At 40.6% G+C, this 21,605-nt stretch overlaps 2 protein-coding genes across 5 annotated transcripts in view; both read right to left on the bottom strand.

Annotated features, from left to right (window-relative positions):
• FER (tyrosine-protein kinase Fer) overlaps positions 1-21,605 on the bottom strand; it is a 751,747-nt gene that overhangs the window by 195,041 nt on the left and 535,101 nt on the right. The window lies entirely within an intron of this gene.
• LOC136864600 (juvenile hormone esterase) overlaps positions 3,833-21,605 on the bottom strand; it is a 48,496-nt gene continuing 30,723 nt past the window's right edge. Inside the window, exon 2 of the mRNA XM_067141822.2 lies at positions 3,833-7,003. Coding sequence (XP_066997923.2) covers positions 5,287-6,954 — 1,668 coding nt within the window. The 5' untranslated portion in view covers positions 6,955-7,003 and the 3' untranslated portion in view covers positions 3,833-5,286. The remainder of the gene's footprint in view (positions 7,004-21,605) is intronic.

Below are 21,605 nucleotides of genomic sequence, written 5' to 3'. Positions count from 1 at the left end.
GAAAAAGTAACAAAAACGTTAGTGTAATGAATAGAGATAAACGTTTTTATAGTTTTTAAATGAAAATATGCGTGTGTGCTGGAAAAATGAAAAAAAAACCCGGATCGTTATATCACAATGATCAATAGATTCTTATAGCAATGCAATCTAGGAAAACACTAGGAAAATGTGATATAGATATGTCTTGAATGGATTTTCGGGAATTCCTTTTCTGCGGGGAAAACAATGCAATGCCTTGCCTAGCTTTAGAAGAAACTCTTTGCAAAATTCTACACACTCTTGCTTTGCACAGATAAACGTAGTCGCCTACAGTTAGGCATGAAAAGAGTCTGAAGCATAACATCTAGGAACTAAAAGGAACTGCCTGCCACACAGGAGAAACTGATTAGTTTCTATATGTGTGTGAAACTCTAACCTCGGCTATTTTCAGTTTCTTCTAGTTCCGTACGTTGCTCATTATGGCTTTGGTAATGCGATATATTTGTAGAAAACTTTCTTCTGACAACTCTAAAAAGTCGTTTTTATCTTGGTACGGGTCGTCCTTTGCCTTCTTCAGTTTATAGACAGTCTTCATACAACAGTAAAACATACGTCTTTTAGATGATGCCATTTTGAAATTTTAACAGCTTTAATGTCCAATAACGGACCATTTATTTTGGTATTTTAACAGCTGTCACAGAGCTGGTGTCATGTTAATTTAACGCAAGTATTAACAATTTGTTAATGTTAAAAATTCATGATGAGACGGTCATTTCCTTAAACTGTGTGTTAAGTCTTCTTAACAGCAGTGTTAACAGATCACATTTGTTGAAGAAAGCGCGCACTAGTGTTACAGTCCTCCTTTCTATCACATTCATTTGTCCCTCCCACCCCCTCCGAAGCCCCAATGGCGCAACAGCCCCGAAGGCCTTTAGATTACGAGGTGCCATGTGGTCAGCAAGACGACGTTATTCTTGGCTTTCTAGACCGAGGCAGCTATATCATCGTCTTCAATTGAGGACCAACAATGGAAAAGGGTGAAAGTGCCAAAATATGAAAAAAAGTGTTTTTTTTTTAAACAACTGGACACATTAGCCATGCCGCATATAGTGGTAAAGGGTACATGTGCCCAAGGTCATTATTTTAGTTGGTAGGAAGTTCAACAGGTACAGCCACAGTCCAATTTCTGAGCCACTTCATTCAAGAAATGAACATTTTAAAAAGCTAAATATTGTTATGTAATGATATCAAATTTATTTGATGTAGTATACTTGCGCTTCGAAGGCGGTAGGTAATTATTATTCGTGGTTTCATTTGGCAGAGAAGGGTGAAGTGCCAGTTTGCAAGAGAACTCTATTATTGGCTTTTACTGGAAAAAATGTTTTTGGCACTCTCACCCTTTTCCATATTAGGTCCTCAATTGTAATCACGTAGGTTGAATGGATATCGAACCAGCCTTCAGATCCGGGTAAAGATCGCTGACCTGGCCGGGAATCGAACCCGGGACCTTTTGGGTAAGAGGCAAGTACGCTACTCCTACACCGCAGGGCCAGCGAATTTTTTTGCAGCAACGAAAAAAACCCAGCTTCGTGATCACTTATGTCATCTCTAACTTCAGTTTCTCTATAGAGCTCTTCAGATTTTATCAGCACCACGTCTAGAATATATTTCCCTCTAGCTAGCTGCCTCTGTGGATCAGTGGTAGAGTGTCGGCTTCCAGATCCCAAGATAGCGGGTTCAAACCCGGCAGAGGTAGTCGGATTTTTGAAGGGCGGAAAAAAAAGTCCATTCGACACTCCGTGTCGTACGATGTCGGCATGTAAAAGATCTCTGGTGACACATTTGGTGTTTACCTGACAAAATTAATTAAATCTCAGCCATAGACGCCAAAGAGAGTTTCGGTTTACACGGTCTGAAATCTAGTGGGCCTAGAGTAAAACGGAACGTCGAAATTGACGAGCAGACAGCCAGATGGCGTCAAATCGAAATGTCTGCACACAGTAGCTGAGGCCATACGATTATTATTATTATTATTATTATTATTATTATTATTATTATTATTATTATTATTGTTATTATTATTATTATTATTATTATTCCCTCTAGCTTGTTCCATCACTTCCCACATTAACTTATTTACTATATGTTAGTCATGCTTTCTGTCATTTGCATTATCTTCCCAATTAACATTTGGTAAACTGAGATGACCCGCTACAATAACGTCCCTTTATAAGTTGTTCCCCAAACAGATGACACGATAACAGATGCACCTCTCATTTCCCCCCTTTCCCCCTACCTGAAACCGAACCCGGTACTGAGATCTCATTAGTCTCACAACCGGGCAAGGACACAGTAAACAAGTACACGCAGGCTTTTTACGTCTGCTCCCAGGACTAAAAGAGCACCAACACACAACACCATCACAACAGAGACTCGAACCCAAGACCCACTCCGCCCCACCCTTGTCACACAGTGCTTCAACTGCCTTCTATTACACCACTCTGCAGCTACATGCTCAGAAGCTACTCGCTGCAACAGATGTGGCGGTCGCCACACTGATTGCACGGTACTGCAGGACCAGCCGAGGTGCGCAAACTGCCAAGGCAGTGATGCCGCTTCATTCCCTGGTTTCCCCTTCATTAAAAAGACAGTGAAGGACCACTACAGACGCGCAAAATACTTACATTCAAACCCTAACCCCCCCCCCCCCACTTCTAAACCTTAACACCCAACCTCCCTCGAACCCCGGACCCCGCACCTACCAGCCCAATAACCATCCTAAATTTACTCCTACTCAACCTCCTATCGACCCAAAACCAGAACCCCCCCATTCACCATGCCAAGCAGACAACTCATAATATCCTAAACAGTCACCAAGCAAACCCCACCCCCACCCAGCCAACCTAAAAAACATGTCCTCACTTCCTAAAACTGCATTAAAAGCACCTCACTCTCTAAAGCTTTAATAAAAGCACTGGAACACTCGGAAACCGAGGCGGGTGCATTATAAACAAACATATGCTGCCATTAACGATGCTTACAAATTACATCCGTCAAATTTATTTGTATTTAAATTCCAAATTTGAGTGAATAATGAGACGCAATTTTTCGCGATGCAGCCGTTGCTAACTCACATACGCAACATAAGGCGTGGTCAACCATACCACATCGCATACACTAAAATGCCGTGCCAGTCATGTCATGAATGTCATGCCACCCCTGGTCACACTTCACATAAGAGCAAATTAACACAAGATTTTTCATATCAAACTGAAACAAAACTCACAAAACGTATTAAAACACAAAACATCTAAATTAAGAACGCACACATACATGACCGACAGAGGAGCGCCAGGAGCGCACCGGTATCGGTACCCCACATACCACCTATCTCTTCGGAGATAGGTGCACATACAGATACCCAGGGCCTTTGTAAGTTGTTCCCCACACAGCTTATTATCTTATCAAATAATTCCGCAACGGCGTTAGTATCACCCTTTGTACTGATAATGACCAACTTACTGTAACACGAAGAACATGAGGAAACGGATCTTTACAGAGAATCACTTACCAGTTCGGACCAGTTAGTCGCAGTCAAACAATAACTACCTCCTCTGCAGACTTAAAACTAAGGAGTGTATAACTTTATTTGTAAAAGGAAAAAGAAGCACAACTTTATCATATCAGTCTTTATTTACAGCAGTTATTTATAAACATCTAAGGTAAGCAGACAGATCTTCTGACGATAATGGGTACCGAGCTCGATAGCTGCAGTCGCTTGAGTGCGGCCAGTATCCAGTATTCGGGAGGTAGTGAGTTCGATCCCCACTGTCGGCAGTCCTGAAGATGGTTTTCCCATTTCCACACCAGGCAAATGCTGGGATTGTACCTCAATTAATGCCACGGCCGTTTCCTTCCCACTCCTAGCCATTTCCTATCCCATCGTCGCCATAAGACCTATCTGTGTCAGTGGGACGTAAAGCCAATTGTAATTGTTGACGATAATGGGATAGGACCAGGCTAGGATTAGGAAGTGGCCTTAATCAATTAAGGTACAGCCCCAGCATTTTCCTGGTGTGAAAATGGGAAACCACGGAAAATCTTATTCAGAGCTGCCGACAGTGGGGTTTGAACACACCATCTCCCGAATGCAAACTAACAGGTCACCATACCCTGTCATTTTTAACTTAAAAAGAATATTCTAAACGTTCTGAACAAATTATGATGAAAGAGCTTTGCAAAATAACTGACGATAAAAATGAAACGCCCTTGGCTATTTCTTGATGGATGCAGTATTTTTCTATCTGTTTCTTGGTAGATGCCAGAGCAAAATAGAGCTTACAGATCAGAAAAATGCCAGGGCTGTGCATTAATCCAGGTCAAGGCCGCTTCCTTCCCAATCTAAAACCTTACCTATCCCAGCGTCATTATAGCTATTTGAAACAAATGGGAAAATGCAAGTTATCAGACGATGCATAATAAATACAACTGACGGAGGGTGGAGGTCGTTAATGTACTTAATAAGAGACCTCTATCAATATGGCACACCAGATGTCTACGTTAACCGAGTGTACGAATTATATCTTTCATTCTTGGTTTTCCGCGCTTCAGTCATGGAGACCTCCAAGTGTTTGCTATGCTAGGTAAACTAATATAATACAGTGATTGGCACGATAGAGGAAATGTCACAGTTGCCCTTAGTAGAGGTTATGTTGGCGTAAGAGAAGTGTGAAGGGTCGCAGTTGCAGTTGGTTGCTGGCAAGTGTGTACGGAAATTGAAATCACACGAAGCTTTGATAGGGGTCGATTTTGGTGGTGAACAAATGTTTATACAAGGTTATGGATAAGGTACAATAAAAATCTTTAGTACAGGGGTAAGTTCTTTGCTGGTACGTTGGTAGAGGCAGCAGAAAGAAAGATCATGATAAGATTATAAGAATGCCTTTCGTCAGTAACTTGCTATCAACCTTTGATGACGTAAAATGTCCGGTTGTGCTGCGTGCCATGGCCTTAAAAATGGCCAAGTGAAATTGTGCGTATTATCGAACACACGATACACGATCATAGTCGAAAATTATGACAGAACTGAGTAACAAGCGTCATTTCCTATATCATTTTTCTCTTCGAATGGGCATGTGACTGAAACATCCACTACAGCAAATTATAATGCTCAAAACAAGGAAATTATTCGATTTTGAACAATATTTCAATACAACTCTACTACCAAAGAACCTCACTATTTTATCCTAAGCTACAGGTTACTATAAACTTTAAACGTTACCAGAAACTACTCCAGTGTAAAATTCCTCATAATTCATCCCGCTTTCGTTTCCCAAGTAAATTATCCCAAAAAGCCATCCTTTCAGGGAAAATAGGACCAGAATGCATCGTTAGTTCCTTGTTTATCTCCAGGTAACGAAACGGTTTTCCGTCTCCAAGCAAGGGAAGCCATTTCACCGGAATTAAATCACTTGTTATTGGTGTAGGATCACCTGTCAATGCAAAATCGGCCAACATTTTGGTCACTCGCATTATGGTCTGCGTCTCTTCTGAATTTGGTTGACCACCTGGGAAGTCTACTCCTCTGCCAAAGATATAGAAAAGATCGTCCGCATGGGCCACTCCTAGATGAGTTGGACTATCTTTTTCGGTCACAACTGAGCCGAGACGTCCTCGAAACGAGAACAAATACATGTATACAGGCATATCTGTCGCTGCAGCAAACGCTAAAGCGGATTGATATAAATTATAATTGAACGTAGTATCAGAAAATAACTGCACTAATTGTTCCAAAGTAGCTTCCTTAGGGGACATCCCATGGAAATAGAAATCCTTCACTTTACGAACAACTTCGTCAGAAATATTACCAGGAATGAAACTGCTCAATACAATCTGATCAAAATTGTTGTCGAGTTCCTTCATTAATTCATCGCTCTTAATTACCACAGCCGGTACGTCTATACTCTCCGCAGAGGTACTTCCAGTCATGGCAGGAACTTTTAGGGCATGTCCCTTACGGAGAACTTCTAAAGGGGGTTCAGTCAAAAATGGAGGGTCTGAATCATCATCTTGAAATTCTACGACCAGACCGTATGGGTGTGGGTACTTGACAGCCCAGTAAGGAAAACTATACAGCGTTTCTACTAATTCTTTAGCAGATGCAGAAGCCACACACTCTGCAATGCCTCTGGAGGAGTCGATAGATGGACATCCAATTAACTTGGCAACTTGACGTGCTTCCTGTATCGGTGAAGACTTCAAAGCCCAATGATGCAGAGCTGAGCCACTTTCATAAATAACGCGATGAAATAAACCTTTCGTTAATTGAGACATGGTCAAACTTTGTGCATTTGCAGCCCCTGAGCTGTATCCATAAACCGTCACTAAATTACGATTACCACCAAATGACTCAATATTTCTTTGAACCCACCGCAACACCTCCACGGCATCTTTGAGTCCATAGTTACCGGGTAAAGCGGAATCTCCAGTACTTAGGAAGCCGAGTGGTCCCAGACGATAGTTGAACGTCACTAATATAATATCGTGGTCCAAAAGGTATTGAGGACCAGTAAGACTAACTCCACCGTGCCCTTCAATGAAGCCTCCGCCGTGTACCCACACAATAACAGGGTTTCTCCTAGCATTCTTGTGAGCGTAAACATTAAGGAACAAACAATCCTCATCGCCAACATACATCTCTGTAGCCAGGTCCATTTGAGAACAAACTGAGCCTTCAACTGTTGCATTGAGAATTCCAGTCCAAGGCGATTTTGGTTGAGGAGGTTTGAAACGTCGAGTTCCTGTAGGAGGCTCGGCGTAGGGTATCCCTCTGAAGGCACGGAATTCTCGACCACGGAAGGAGACCATCTTAGATCCTTGTACGTGTCCCTCAGTAATCCTTACGATTTCATCATGTGTCGCGCTTACCACCACCACCAGCAGCAACAAGGTACAGAAGGCAGGTAGCTGCAGCATTCTCAGACGATAAACACAATCCACAAGCACTTGTCACAGTTTGAAGAATCTGAAATGATACGCAAAATAATAGAAAACAAGGAAATACAATAGCCTGATCACAGAGAGCAATATTTTTGTCTTTATCACAGGGACTATCTTTAGAACATGATTGCAGTTACGGGTGCTAGGAAGCTTGCTGGCGTTGTGGGCTAGACACTCGGTTCCCAAGCCGAGAGTCTTCGGTTAGAATCACGGCGCCTGCATAGTAGATTCGATCTACATGTGGCCATGGATGGTCAGTGGTCCGACAGTTCTGCACTCGGGCCGACCAACCGAGCAGAGGACGGATGGCCACGGCTCTACCATGGCTCTCCATTACAACCACGAATTTCCTGGCCTGAGAGGCGGCGTCACCGTCTACGAGGCACGCCTAAACAGCTCAGTAGTAGTACTAATCACGGTGGAATTTTCAATTGGAACATCACATGGCATCAGGGAATCTAGCAAAGTTACAAACGTATCTGTTAGCCTGCATTTGTCGGCAGAATTGAAGGCGGTTTTCAGAGGTTTCCCATTTTCACACCGGGCAAAGGAAGGGACTGAACCTTAATTGAGGCCACGGTCATTCCTTCCGAATGCTACACTTGTCCCATCCAACTGTTGCCATAAAATCTGTGTCGGTGCGACGTAAAACAAATAGGCTACCAGTAGCAAAATATAATCATTGCTATACTTACGTAACATTGGTATCTGGTCTGGAAGTAAGCTCGTAAACCACGGACTATCAATATGTCGGCTATATCGCTTTCATATCAATAAACTAGTGCCACTGTTATGTTCACATGGTACTTGGCTAGGGAGTAAACTATTACGCGATTTTTTGCAAGCAATTTCGAAAATAATATATTTTAGTTCTGTATTCTGAAATTCTGAAATGAAACGTAGTCATGCGACAGATCCCTTTGAGAATGTTTGTACAAAATTCTATTAAATTCCATCCAGTGGCTTAGAAGTGATGTTTCGGAAAGTAGAAATACAGACAGACCACATTTCATTTTACATAGAGACCGGAGGTACACCCGCTCCGTGCATTTAAAGTGAGCGCCTTTTAGAAAGGCTATCTGTATCGTGTACTTCAAACTGTGTAGTGGAAGAAGTTTGAAGGGTTATCGTCAGATATCTCTACTGTCGATTTGTGTGCCCCCTCTGGTGGGAAGATGAACAATTAATTTTAAGAGAAATTTGTAATTTCGAGGTTTTCAGAACTCAAATGTTGTAAATTCTTTTTTTGTGTTCTTAGGTTACTAGCACTGCTATCCCTTCCTTCTTCTAAATTTTCGACCAATTTTGTACATTTAATTAATCAACCAATAGTGTTTGGGGGTGTGAAGAGGGCTTCGACCCAGAGAATTCTGGAACCTTCCTCTCCGCTATAAAAGCTGGGGCCTTTTGGGCCATGTCTTTCGATCGCTCCAGTCAACAAGTAGAGTGTGCTCGTAGAGGAGGCAGGGGGCTAGCCTCGCCCATTCCCGGAAGGCCCACCAGATCAAGGTAATGGCAGACATCGTGTAATCATGTAATAGCCTCTGTAAGCTAGTTTGAGGAGAAGGCTTCAAAATTATTTCGGAATGTAAACTTCAATTTTTCTATGTAAATTTTCAAACAAGTCTAAAGACCTTAGTCTAACTTAGGGAATAAAGCGTGTGAAACCTCTTTTAAATCCTATTCAACTTGGCATTAGGGTGACTATAATTTCGTAAACTTTAAAATATACCTTTTCCTTTTTGTAATTTAATTTTTTTTCTCCATCTAGTCCCCTCCGTAGTATAGGCTTAGCCTCTGTAACTTTGGGCCATAAGCCCACATAGGGTTTTAAGAATTTTCAAGTAGACTTCAAAGGAGTGCAAGAGTTCGCCTCCTAACATTTTGGTTTACGGCCAATAACTTAACATTTGCTTTTTCACTAAGGCCATGTAGAATGGGCACTTATTGCCTCTGTTAAAGTCTTAATTCATTTCCTATTTAAATGTAACTTAGACTGTCGAGCGAGTAGAAGACAGTGGAATCTGGTTATATTTTACCTAATGTACAAGATAAACTGTGCATCTGAGAGGCTGGAATCTTGTAAAATTTGGAGAGTAGTCTCCTAATCAATTGTGTGGAGCAAAGATGCTCTATTGAAGCGTTGTAAATTCTGGAGCCCCGTCTCCTAACTTGTAACTGATTGGGGCAGTAGTGTTCTTGGTAACAGCGTAACGTTGAGCTACCTAACTCATCTCTTTATTGCACCTGATTTCAAATAATTATTGTTTATAGAGCTGTAGAGCTCCCCTTATGTCTGTCCAACTATTGTGTGTTATTGTTTAACAAAGTTAAAATTCTGAAAGGAGAAGAAAGAAGGAAAGAAATAAAATTTCAAATTTTAGAGTTTTATAAGATTTTTTGATCTCTTATCTATCCACCATTCACGCACGCACCTTCTTACACCTCCAAGCTCCACGGTATTTCCGTATCAATAATAATAATAATAATAATAATAATAATAATAATAATAATAATAATAATAATAATCGAGCTCGATATTTTCGTTATTTACCCATGGGTTAGAAAATTGTTTCCAAGTTATACTAGTCCATTACACTTGCATCAAAACACACTGGCAACTCTGTCACTGAATAGCCGGTAGGAGTCAAACGACCAGCCATTTCATTCACTCACTTCAAGCCTGTTATGTTCTTATCTACGCATATCGAACTACTAACCATGTTACATTGGATATTTGAATACTGCGGTTATGATTGTAATGAAAAATAAAATAACGCGATTATCAGCTCCTCGGATATTTGATAACACCATTGTGAGCAAGATGATTAGTAAAGCACTTGTTCAAATCATTTGGCACCGTTCAGGAATGATTTTTAAATAAATAAATAAATAAATAAATAAATAAATAAATAAATAAATAAATAAATCTAATTAATTCATTCATAAAAATAAAATTATTTTTTCCTGGACATTTAAACTTTTTGCCTTATACTTCGTATATTTCTCGTATTAGGTATAAAAATGTCGAAGGGAGCTTCATTTCGATTTCTGTTTGTTTGTTTGTTTGTTTGTTTGTTTGTTTGTTTGTTTATTTGTTTGTTTATTTGTTTGTTTGTGTCGACTTCACGGGAAAACGGCTAACAAGAATTTCTCGAAAACTCTGTATTAATGTTCAAGGATACCCGGAGTGAACTAGGCTATGTTTTATTTGATTTGTATCCGTGGTGCGTAGCAATATTAGGGAGCCAAAACAGAAAATGTCAAATTTCTGGATCGGTAAACTGAACGTAATAAGAGAAATGCAAAACGCAATTTCCGATCTTTTACGGTTCTTGTTCTTTTACCGTGAGAGGGATAATGACGGAGACTATTTACCTCATCTGCCAGGCATTAAATATCGATCGATCCAATTTACAGTTCATGTCAGTTTCAACCAGTCACAGTGGACTATCACTGAGATATTATCGAAATGAAATTTTTGCACCAGATAGACAACTGTTTGGAAATTATCGAGGGTGATTCGCATTTGTTTCCGATTTTTAACCTAACACGTAGTATATACAAGGCAGTGAATAGGACTAAATATGGTGACAATTACGAAGAAATTTGTAGAAGTGATTTTATCACAATGGTATACAATATATTCAATTTAATATTATATGAAATATCTATGTTATTTTAATTTGAGTCCGCCTGGTGGCCATGATCGTTAAGGCATTTAAGTCTAGACGGTCTGACACCGCGGTTAGCCGGTTCGAGTCCAGTTGTTCGAAAATATTTTCACTATCAGAATGTTGACCGTCAGGGTAGGGGAGGTGATGGTGTACAATTTGTAATCACTAGATTGCGTGCCAAAAGCCGGGATTGAATTCCATACCTCTCCGCAGTGCTCATATGGAGTATGGAGTGAGGGCATATGACGCTGCTGATGGTTATTCGTCCGTCGGATGGCGACGATGAGCCTTGAAAAGACCCCTTGGTACTATTCGACAGAATAGGATATGTGTCGGCACCGGGTTTCACCTTCTCCCTTCCTAATAGCATATATTACGTCATTCATTTCATCTCATTAACTCCTCTGATGAGGTTGACGTCAGGAAGGGCATCCGGTCAAAAAAGCCCACCACGATAGATTCATCTCACCTCATAGCTGACCCCATAGAGAAACGGAACAAGGGTTGGACAAACTAAAAACCTATGTTAATTTTATTAATAGTTTATATTAAACATTTCATTCAGTAAATAGAGAGTGTAACAATAAAGAACGGTCAAATTTTCAGGATATATTCCTCATATGTAGAAAAAGAAAATAAGTTACTGCACATAGAAATGCTGTATTTCCATGGTAGAACTCATTTTCTTCAACTCTACATAGCAGTGGGTGCGGTGAACACAATCATTACCCCAGCTGTAAATTTAAAAAAAAATATAAACAATCGTAGCCCCACTACACTCTCTAAAGTCAACATTAGCATTTTATAAGGCAGCATTTTTCGTGGAATGGTCTACCCGAGAAATATCTTTTAAGAATATTCTCAACCACACGCTCGCACATACTTCCAAATTGATATTCACGGCAGGGACGACACAATCTTAATCTATAGCAGATTTTAAACAATGTACTTACAGTTTCATCCCGTGACGCTTCGTGATAGTAAAGTCATGCATGGTTTTCACAAAAATACACTGAAGAAAATGGAAATTGCAACACCCAGAAGGAGTGGTGCTACATTGCTGCAATTGAACATGCAGGACGAGTGTTCGGTTGTGCTTCGATGATTACACTTTCAGGTCCCTCTGACCCCAAGTTTGGACAACAAACAATACAGGATGTGCCCACCACGAGCTGCAATACATTGACGAATTCGTCGAGGCATGGAGTCAATAAGGCCCTGGATCGCTTCCTGAGGAATTGTGGCCCATGCTTGCTGCACTGTACGGGTCAGATGTTCGAGTTGTGGGTGGCTGAGGACGGTTGGCCAGTTGTCGACCCATCATGCTCCACACATGCTCAATAGGACTGAGGTCCGGGGATCTAGCGGGCCATTCTAAGATTGTGATGTCGTGGAGAGCTTCTCTGGAGATGCGTGCAGTGTGAATGCTGGCACTGTCCTGCTGAAACATCCCATTAGCAATGTTCGCCATTATAGGGACAACCACTGGATTGAGTACCCTATCAACGTACTGTCGAGCAGTCATAGTACCCTCAACAAGCACTAATTGTGATTTCACATTGAAGCCAATAGTTCCCCAGACCATTAATGATTGGTGTTGGCCCTGTGTGCCTCTCGACAATAAGATCTGAGCGGCCCCTCTCCCCGGTACGTCGGCGCACACGATTCCGGCGATCACTACGGTCAAGACAGAAGCGCGATTCATCACTAAAGACGACCCTATGCCATTCGTCGACCCATGTCGATTTTTCTCGACCTTACACGTCGCTGTTGTGGGGTCAATGGAACACCTTCTGCAGGGACACGGGCTCGTAAGCCAGCTGCACGCAGGCGATTACCAACTGTTTGTTGTGTAACGTGGGGTGCCACAGCTGCTCGAATTTGCGCTGCTGTTGCTTGGGGTTCCATCCGGGCCATCCGAATGATGCGGCGATCCTCTCTCACAGTTGTCTGTCGCGCTGGGCCTGTGCCAGGTCTACGAGTGTGGGTACCTTCATTTGACCACTGCTGCCATACACGTTGTACCGTAGATGCCTGTCGGCCAACACGTGCAGCGACAGTCCTTAGCGATAATCCAGCCTCACACAGCCCAATTATCCGAGCCCTCTCAAACGGCGACAGTTGTTGATAGCGTGCTCTTCTCTGTCGTCGAGGCATGTGTGACGGGGAATACTTCACGGCACAGACTGCAAGTCAACTACGCTACACCAGAGTCCGTATACCGGAGTTGATTCCTCCGCGACCAATCACGTGGGGAGACCTGTAGCAACAATCCAATGGGTCTGAAACTTTGATCGTTTACATATCTATATGGCATCGTTCCATATCTTGAAAATCAACACAAACGTCCAATTCCTTCATGGTGTTGCAATTTCCATTTTCTTAAGTGCATTTGTTTTTTACTTAAAAATCTAAATTAATCAGCAAAATTTAACTGGTATTTTACCGCCGTTGAAGTTTTATAGTTTCACTCGCATACTGAGTGTACCTGCATCCACGATAAACGAGGGGAAATATTTGTCGCGACGTATAACACACGTTATATTCATGAAGAATGCCACAGAACTCGCGAAACCTTCACCTATAATCCAAGAGGAACACTACTATATACCACTAACACAGACAACCATTCGCGCTTAACTCTGTGTTCATGCTGGACAACCGAAGTTAAATCGAAGAGTGGGGATCTGCACTCTGGTCAACCAAGCGAAGTCGTCTTTTGCACCGTGCACCGCGCAATGCACTGGTGCACACACCCTGAGAAGCCCTGGCTTAGATGTTCGTAATTTTTTAAACATTATAAAAGCGTTCTAAGGAATAATTATTAGAAAGAGTTAATAAAAAGCTTTTTACCCCAGCAGGTGGGTTTCAGTGCACGCTACTACTATATAGTACATTAATCATGGGAAATAAACAGGAACAGAACGTGCCAGCGTACCACATAAAACTCTTCCTTACATGAAATGTTCAAACTGCCCTCCGTTAGTATTGATATATGCATCAATCCACCATCGCATTGAATATTCCGGATGCGTTTACGGACCCATGTCCATACAACTTAATATTTTGTTCTCAGGAATGTGTCGAGAAACCTTGACCGTGCATTATTGTTACACTCTGTAAACTTACCAAATACAACTGATGGTTTAATCTTGTTCAGATCCCCCTGTGGGTGGGGGCGGTACAATAACACCCAAGGTATCCCCTGCCTGTCGTAAGAGGCGACTAAAAAGGGCCCTAGGGGTTCTGAACTTTGGAGCGTGGGTTGGCGACCACGGGGCACTTAGCTGAGTCCTGGCATTGCTTCCACTTACTTGTGCCAGGCCCCTCACTTTCATTTATCCTATCCGACCTCACTTGGTCAACTCTTGTTCTTTTCCGACCCCGATGCTATTACGTTTGCGAGGGCTATAGAGTCTTTCATTTTCATGCCCTTCGTGGCCCTTGTCTTCCTTTGGCCGATATCTTCATTTTTCGAAGTGTCGGACCCCTTCCATTGTTTTCTATCTGATTAGTGTTATATAGAGGATGGTTGCCCAGTTGTACTTCCTCTTAAAACAATAATGACCGCCACCACTCTTGTTCAGATCATTTCTCATACGTGCGCTCGTGAAATTATCGACAAGATGAATCTCACACGTTATATTGCCCTTGATAAATCGTGATTATTATATTTTTACAAACTGTTAGGAAGTATTGTATACGCGTAAATGTAAGTTATAAAGTGTGTATAACAGTAATATACAGAATATTTTATTTCCAATAATCTACATCTGATACGCTTTTACCGTACAAGCTGTAATAATTTAAATATTTACGAATTTAACATCACTGGCGATATGTTGTTCAGCCATGGTAATGTACTAACTGGCGATGGTGAATTTTTATAAGCTGTAAAAGCCACGTGGCCATCAGCCCCGATTCATCTATTATATATAAAATAACTTGTCCTGACTGACTGACTGACTGACTGACTGACTGACTGACTGACTGACTGACTGATTCATCATCGCCGAGCCAAAACTACTGGACATAAAGAAATGAAATTTTGAGGATATATTCATATTATGATGTAGGTGCTCGCTAAGAGAGGATTTTTGGATATACCTTCGGTAAGGGGGTGAAAACGGGGGTGAAATTTTAAAATGAGTGTATATATATCTCAAAACTTTTAAAGTTTACAGATGTAAAAATTGGTATTTAGAATCTTCTTTAAAAATAAGGAAACACGTATTTTTTGTTTTCAGAAAATCCCAATAGGAGAGATGAAAAAGGGTGAAAATGGGTTGAACGCCTTTAATCAGGATACCGGTACTTATATCTCAGAAACTGAAGATATTACAGACCTGAAAACTGGTACTTTTGATCTCTTTTAAAAATAAAGAAGCACGTATTTTTTTTGTTTTTGTAAAATCCAATTAATGGGAGGGTGAAAAAGGGGTGAATTTTTAAAATGAGTGAATCTATATCTCCAAACTTTTAAAGTTTGCAGATGTAAAAATTGGTATTTAGAATCTTCATTAAAAATAAAGAAACACGTATTTCTTTGTTTTCGGAAAATCGCAATAGGAGGGGTGAAAAGGGGTGAAAAATGGGTTGAATGCCTTTAATGAGGCTACTTATATCTCAGAAACTGAAGATATTACAGACCTGAAAATTGGTGTTTGGGATCTCTTTTAAAAATAAAGAAACATGTATTTTTTGTTTTTCTGGAAAACCCAATTAAGGGGGGTGAAAAGAGGGTAATATTTTAAAATGACTGTATCTATATCTCAAAACTTTTAAAGGTTATAGATGTAAAAATTGGTATTTAGAATCTCCATTAAAAATAAAGAAACACGTATATTTTGTTTTCGGAAAATCGTAATAGGAAGGGTGGTAAAGGTTGAAAAAGGGGTCGAATGCATTTCATGAGTCTACTTATATTTCAGAACCTGAAGATATTACAGACCTGAAAATTGGTGTTTGGGATCTCCTTTAAAAATAAAGAAACACGTATTTTTCTTTTTGTGGAAAATCCAATTAATGGGAGGGGGTGAAAAAGGGGTGATTTTTTAAAATCAGTGTATCTATATCTCAAAACTTTTTAAGTTTATAGACGTAAAAATTGGTATTTAGAATCTCCTTTAAAAATAAAGAAACACGTATTCTTTTGTTTTCGGAAAATCCCAATAGGAAGGGTGTAAAAGGGTGAATAATGGGTTGAATGCCTTTCATGAGGCTACTTATATTTCAGAACCTGAAGATATTACAGACCCGAAAATTGGTATTTTGGATCTACTTTAAAAGTAAAGAAACACGTATTTTTTCGTTTTTGGAAAATCCAAATATTGGGGGGTGAAAAGGGGGGGGTGAATTTTTTAAAATGAGTGTGTCTACATCTTAAAACTTTAAAATTTACAGATGTGAAAATTGGTAGTTAGAATCTCTTCTAAAAATAAAGGAACACGTATTTTTTTGTTTCCTGTAAATCCTAATAGGATGTAAAAGGGTGAAAAATGGGTTGAATGCCTTAATTGAGGATACACATATCTCAGAAACGAAAGATCTTACAGAACTGATAATTTGCATATGGGATCTCCTTTAAAAATAAAGAAAGGCGTATTTTTTAGTTTTTGGAAAAGCCAATTAATGGCGGTTAAACAGGAGTGACAAAATGGGGTGAATTTTTTGAAAGACTATATCTACAGAATATCTTGGAAACGTAAAATGTTACAGACGTAAAGAGTGGGTGTAAATCTCCTGTAAATGTAAAGAAATATAGGTGATTTTTTTTTTGGAAACTCCACTTAAGGGGAACTCAAAAGGGGTGAAATTTTAAAATGAGAATTTTTACAGTATATCTAAAAAAACTTAACATGTTACAGAAGTGAAATATGGTATATTTTATCTCCATTAAACATAAAGAAACGTGTACTTTTAGTTTTCGAAAATACCACTTGGGCGGAAAGGGGGGGGGGTAAAAGTGACTGAAAATGGTGATGAATTCTTTTAATTAGGCTACTGATATCTCAAAAATGAAGATGTTACAGACGTGAAATTTGATATTTGCAATCTGCTTTAAAAGTAAAGAAACACGTATTCTCGGAAAATCCAATGAAGGGGAGGGGGGGGGTGAAAGAATTGAAAAATTAATTGACTGAATTGTATGAGAATACATACATCTAATAAAAACTAAAGTTGTTACAGACGTGAAAATTCTTATTTGGACCTCCTTTAAAAACAAAGAAGAACGCGTTTTGGTGGGGAAACCATCTTGGAGGGCGGGAGTGTAAAGGAGTTGAATTCCTTTCATGAGGACACATAAATGGAAAACTGAAGAAGTTAGAGTCGTGATAATTGGTATTTAGAAGATCCTTTACTATTAAAGAAACAAGTATTATTTGCGGGGAAATTCACTTAAGTGGGGGTGGGGGATTATTGTGAAATGGAGTGAAAAAAAAAGTGAATTATTTTTATGGGGATACTTATATCTCAAAACTGAAGATAATAGACGTGAACATTGGTGTTTGGAATCTGCCTTAAACATAAAGAAACAAGCATTCTTTTAATTTTTTATGGGGGGGGGGGGGTTGGCGGTAAATAAACTTAACTTCGGTGCGGTGTAGAAGGAGGTGAGACCAATTGATTTTACTGTTACTAATGTACTTATAAGGATCCTCCGTTGCTCCGCCAGCGTCTCACAGCTGGGTTCCGTGGTTCAAATCCCGGTCACTCCATGTGGCATTCATGCTGGACAAAACGGAGGCGGGACAGGTTTTTCTCCGGATACTCCGGTTTTTCCTGTCATCAGCCATTCCAGCAACACATAATAGTTCAGTACCGCCAAGGCACCCAATATGACACCACGCCGGATCTCCTGAAGGATTTTATCCATATTAAAAATATTATAGGAAAAGATGGCAAAGATTTACGGACCCAACTGACCGGGAGGAATACCTGAGCCTAGCCCGGGAAGTACGAAATCGATTGCTGGAAAGGAAGATTTAAAAGTGGGAGGAAACGTGCCGTAAAATCATAGAAAAACAGTCAGATCGGGAATTTTGGTGGATTCTCGCAGAAAACGAGTCAGATCGCGAATTTCGGCGGATTATATATCTAATACAATAAGCATTCAATTATAAATTTCAGTATAATACCGTAGCGAAGCACGGGTATCTTGCTAGTCAGGAATATAATGAAAATGACCATCAGAGTAAGAAAAGCATGAAGAAATGGGGAGGTGATGGAACTGGCGTATCGCTTTTAGTACCGGGAGTGTCCCAGGACAAGTTCGGCTCGCCAGATATAGGTCTTTTGATTTGAAGCCCGTAGGCGTCCTGCGCGTCGTGATGAGGATGAAATGATAATGAAGACGACACATAAACCCAGCCCCCGTGTCAGCGAAATTAATCAATTATGTTTAAAATTCCCGACCCTGCCGGAAATCGAACCCGCGACCCCTGTGACCAAAGGGCAACACGCTAACCATTTAGCCATGAAGCCGGACAGGGAGGTAGAGGTGTTGAAGCCCTAATGCTATCGAGCTGGAAGAAAAATGTGACTGGCCTACAATGTCGTAAACTCCTAAAACTTAACAATGACACTACATTAACAAGTTATTGTTGTTAGTTGAGGTGCGCTTTCTCTCTTCTGTTGACAGTCATCTCCAACTGTTGCAATTACAAAAACTAACCTGTCAATGAAGAATACACCACAGATAATAAATAAAGTGACCTTCCTTAAGTTCTATTCAAGTTATATTTATTGGACAAACACACAATTATTATCAAGACAAAGAATCAATTGGAAAACGCCATCTAGAATTTATCTTTCTCGATATTATAGTATACAGGTTTTATGAATAAATTGCTTGAACTTATAATCTCTTCTATTCCCTTCTCGACGACTTTCCTCAACCACTTTGCACAACGACGACTATTCTTCAGGATGGTATCTAGTACTGATGATCAATGTCTGAGAGTAACAGTTACCTCTAGTTGGCCATCCACAGTAATCAAAGGATATAAAAGTCCCTTTTCCATACTAATAACAGCTTTAATCCATTTGAGTTTTGAATGAAGCTGTTAAAAGAAACAAGTACAAAGAGTTTTGGGCCGAATACTTTTATCTTAATGTTAACTCCTCAAATTTCTTATCAATGTATAAACAATCATGATGGAATAACATATTTGTATTTAGTTCTATTACCATATTTCGCGTGGTCTTGCGACGGGTAAAGAATCCCAAAAATCCATTCTTTTGGCGAAAAAAGGACCTGTATGCATTATTAGATCCTTATTTATTTCCAGGTACCGGAACGTCGCCTCTTCCGTCACAGGAAGCCATTTCAGAGGAATCAACTCGGTAGTTTCCGGCGTAGGATTACCAGTTGAAGCGAAGTCTGACAGCATTTTAGTCACTCGCATTATAGTTGCACTTTCTTCTTTATTTGGTCCTCCCGGGAAATCAACTCCCCTCCAGAAAACAAAGAATAAGTCATCCATATGGTTCACTCCTAGAGGTGTTCGACTTACGTTATTGCTCACAATAACGCTAAGTCGCCCTTCAAATGCAAACAAGTATACATAGACTGGCATACCAGTAACACTAGCCTGTGCCAAAGCTGCTTGATATGTATTATAGTTATATCTAGTGTCAGAAAACAAGTCTACCAGTTGTTTAAAATGATCCTTTCTGATCGATGTTCCACCAAAGTAGAATTTCTCCACCTTTTCAACCATTACATCAGAAATATTGCAGGAAATAAAATTATTAAGAACAATAAATTCAAATTGTTCACTGAGTTCACTTGGTAATGTATCATTTTGTGTTATGAGGTATGGTAATCTTAAGCACTCTGTAGCAGTTACTCCAGTAATGGCTGGTACTTTATGGACTTTCCCTTGTCGGACGAGTTGAAGAGGAGAGTCTGTCAAAAAAGGGGGATCAGAAGTATTATTTTGAATCTCCTTGACGATTCCATACGGAAGTGGATAGGTGGCACCCCAGTGAGGGAAAAAATACAAAGTTTGTACAAGTTTATCAACTCTTGTTTCTGCCAGACACTTTACAATGTCGTCTGACGAACTATAACTGCAACCGATTACCTCAGCTACATTGTATGCCTGAGTGATCGGTGAGGTTTTAAAAGCCCAATGATGGACCGCAGAACCACTTTCAAATATAACACGGTGGAATAAACCTTCAGTTAATGGAGACATCGTTAAGCTATGGGCGCAAGCAGCTCCAGAATTGTAACCGAACACAGTCACCAAATCGCGATTACCACCAAATGCCTCAATGTTTCTCTGGATCCACCGTAAAACTTCGACAGTATCTTTGAGTCCATAGTTACCAGGCAAGGCAGAGTCTCCAGTGCTTAAAAATCCAAGTGGTCCTAATCGATAATTGAATGTCACTAACACAATATCATGCTCCAGAAGGTACTGAGGGCCTGCAAGTTCAACTCCCCCATGTCCTTCAACAAAGCCTCCATCATGTATCCACATAATTACAGGGTCCCGTACCGCATTCATGCGGACATATACATTGAGAAACAGACAATCTTCATCGCCAGCATACTCTCCAGTAGAAAGTATCATCTGAGGGCAGATCGAACCTTCAGTTGACGCGTCCAGAACGCCACTCCACGGCGACTTTCGTTGTGGGGGTTTAAAACGCCGACGTCCTGTTGGAGGCTCGGCATATGGTATTCCTCTGTAGGCGAGGAATTCTCGACTGTGGCAAGTCAGCATTTTAGAACCTCGCACACCTCCTTCGGCAATCATTACAAAGTCCTCTCTTTGGGCATCGATCGCCGCCAGTGTCATACAAAGACCTAGTACCCAGAGCATGGCCATAGGCTGATGAAAGCTCGCAACAGTTTGGAAGTGAAAAAATTTTGGGTACGATTCTTCAGTGACCTGAAATGATACATAATTTAGTAGACAGTGAGAAGGTAGTGGTGGTGGTGATTATTGTTTTAAGTGGAAGTTAAACTAACAAGTCATCCCCCCTAAACTCAAACCAAAAGTGAAAAATTAAGACCACTCGAAGAATGAAGAAAGGAAAGAGCCACGAAGGCCATGGTAATGAAATACCTTTTAGGCTTCGCAAACCTAATAACACAGACATTAGAAGAGAATAAGATGAAAGATGAAAGCGATGAGCCTGGCACAAGCAAGCAGAAACAATGCCCGACTAAACTAGGGACCAGGTAGTCCGCAGTGTAGGCCGTTGTTACTGCTGCTCCCCCACTGGCCAATTTGAAAGCCCATGGGGTATCAGGTCTTTTAGAGTCAATGGGACAAACGAGGAAGTTTAGTGCAGAGATAGTCATGGATAAAGTAGAAATAGGTATACTAACTTTGCCACGTTATGTGCAGGTCGTGATGGTGGTGATTACTGTTTTAAGAGGAAGTACAACTAGGCAACCATCCTCTATTAAACGGAAGAGGTCCGACACTTCGAAGAATGACGGTATCGACAAAAGAAAGGGAAGGGTCAGGAAGGGCGTTGAAATGAAACTAGGCCTCGCAAAACTAATACCGTCGGGCTCGGAAAAGAAGAGATGACCATGGGAAGTCGGAATGGCGAGGAGCCTGATACAAGTAAGTTTCAGCAATGCCAAACAAAGATGTGACCGGTAGTCACCAACCCACGCTCCCTCCCTGAGTCCCCTTTTAGTCATATTTTACGACAAACAGGGAAGGCCGTGGAAGTATTCCACCCACAGGGGGTACAAGTTATGTGCAGGGGGAAGAAAAAGACCTTACGCATCGCATTATCCTTGCTCTAGGTTTAACAAGTTTTACACACAATCATTGCATAATTTACGTATACTACCAAATAATACGTTCTCGCATCTGTTGCACAGCTATCTAATATTAATAAAACAAATACCAGCGTCCCAACATATACTTTCTACCACCTTCACGTATTAGAAACCCAAAACAAGAAAACATGGAG

This window comes from Anabrus simplex, chromosome 1, assembly GCF_040414725.1.
Source record: "Anabrus simplex isolate iqAnaSimp1 chromosome 1, ASM4041472v1, whole genome shotgun sequence".
NCBI lineage: Eukaryota > Metazoa > Arthropoda > Insecta > Orthoptera > Tettigoniidae > Anabrus > Anabrus simplex.
This window is presented reverse-complemented; position numbering and strand designations above follow the sequence as displayed.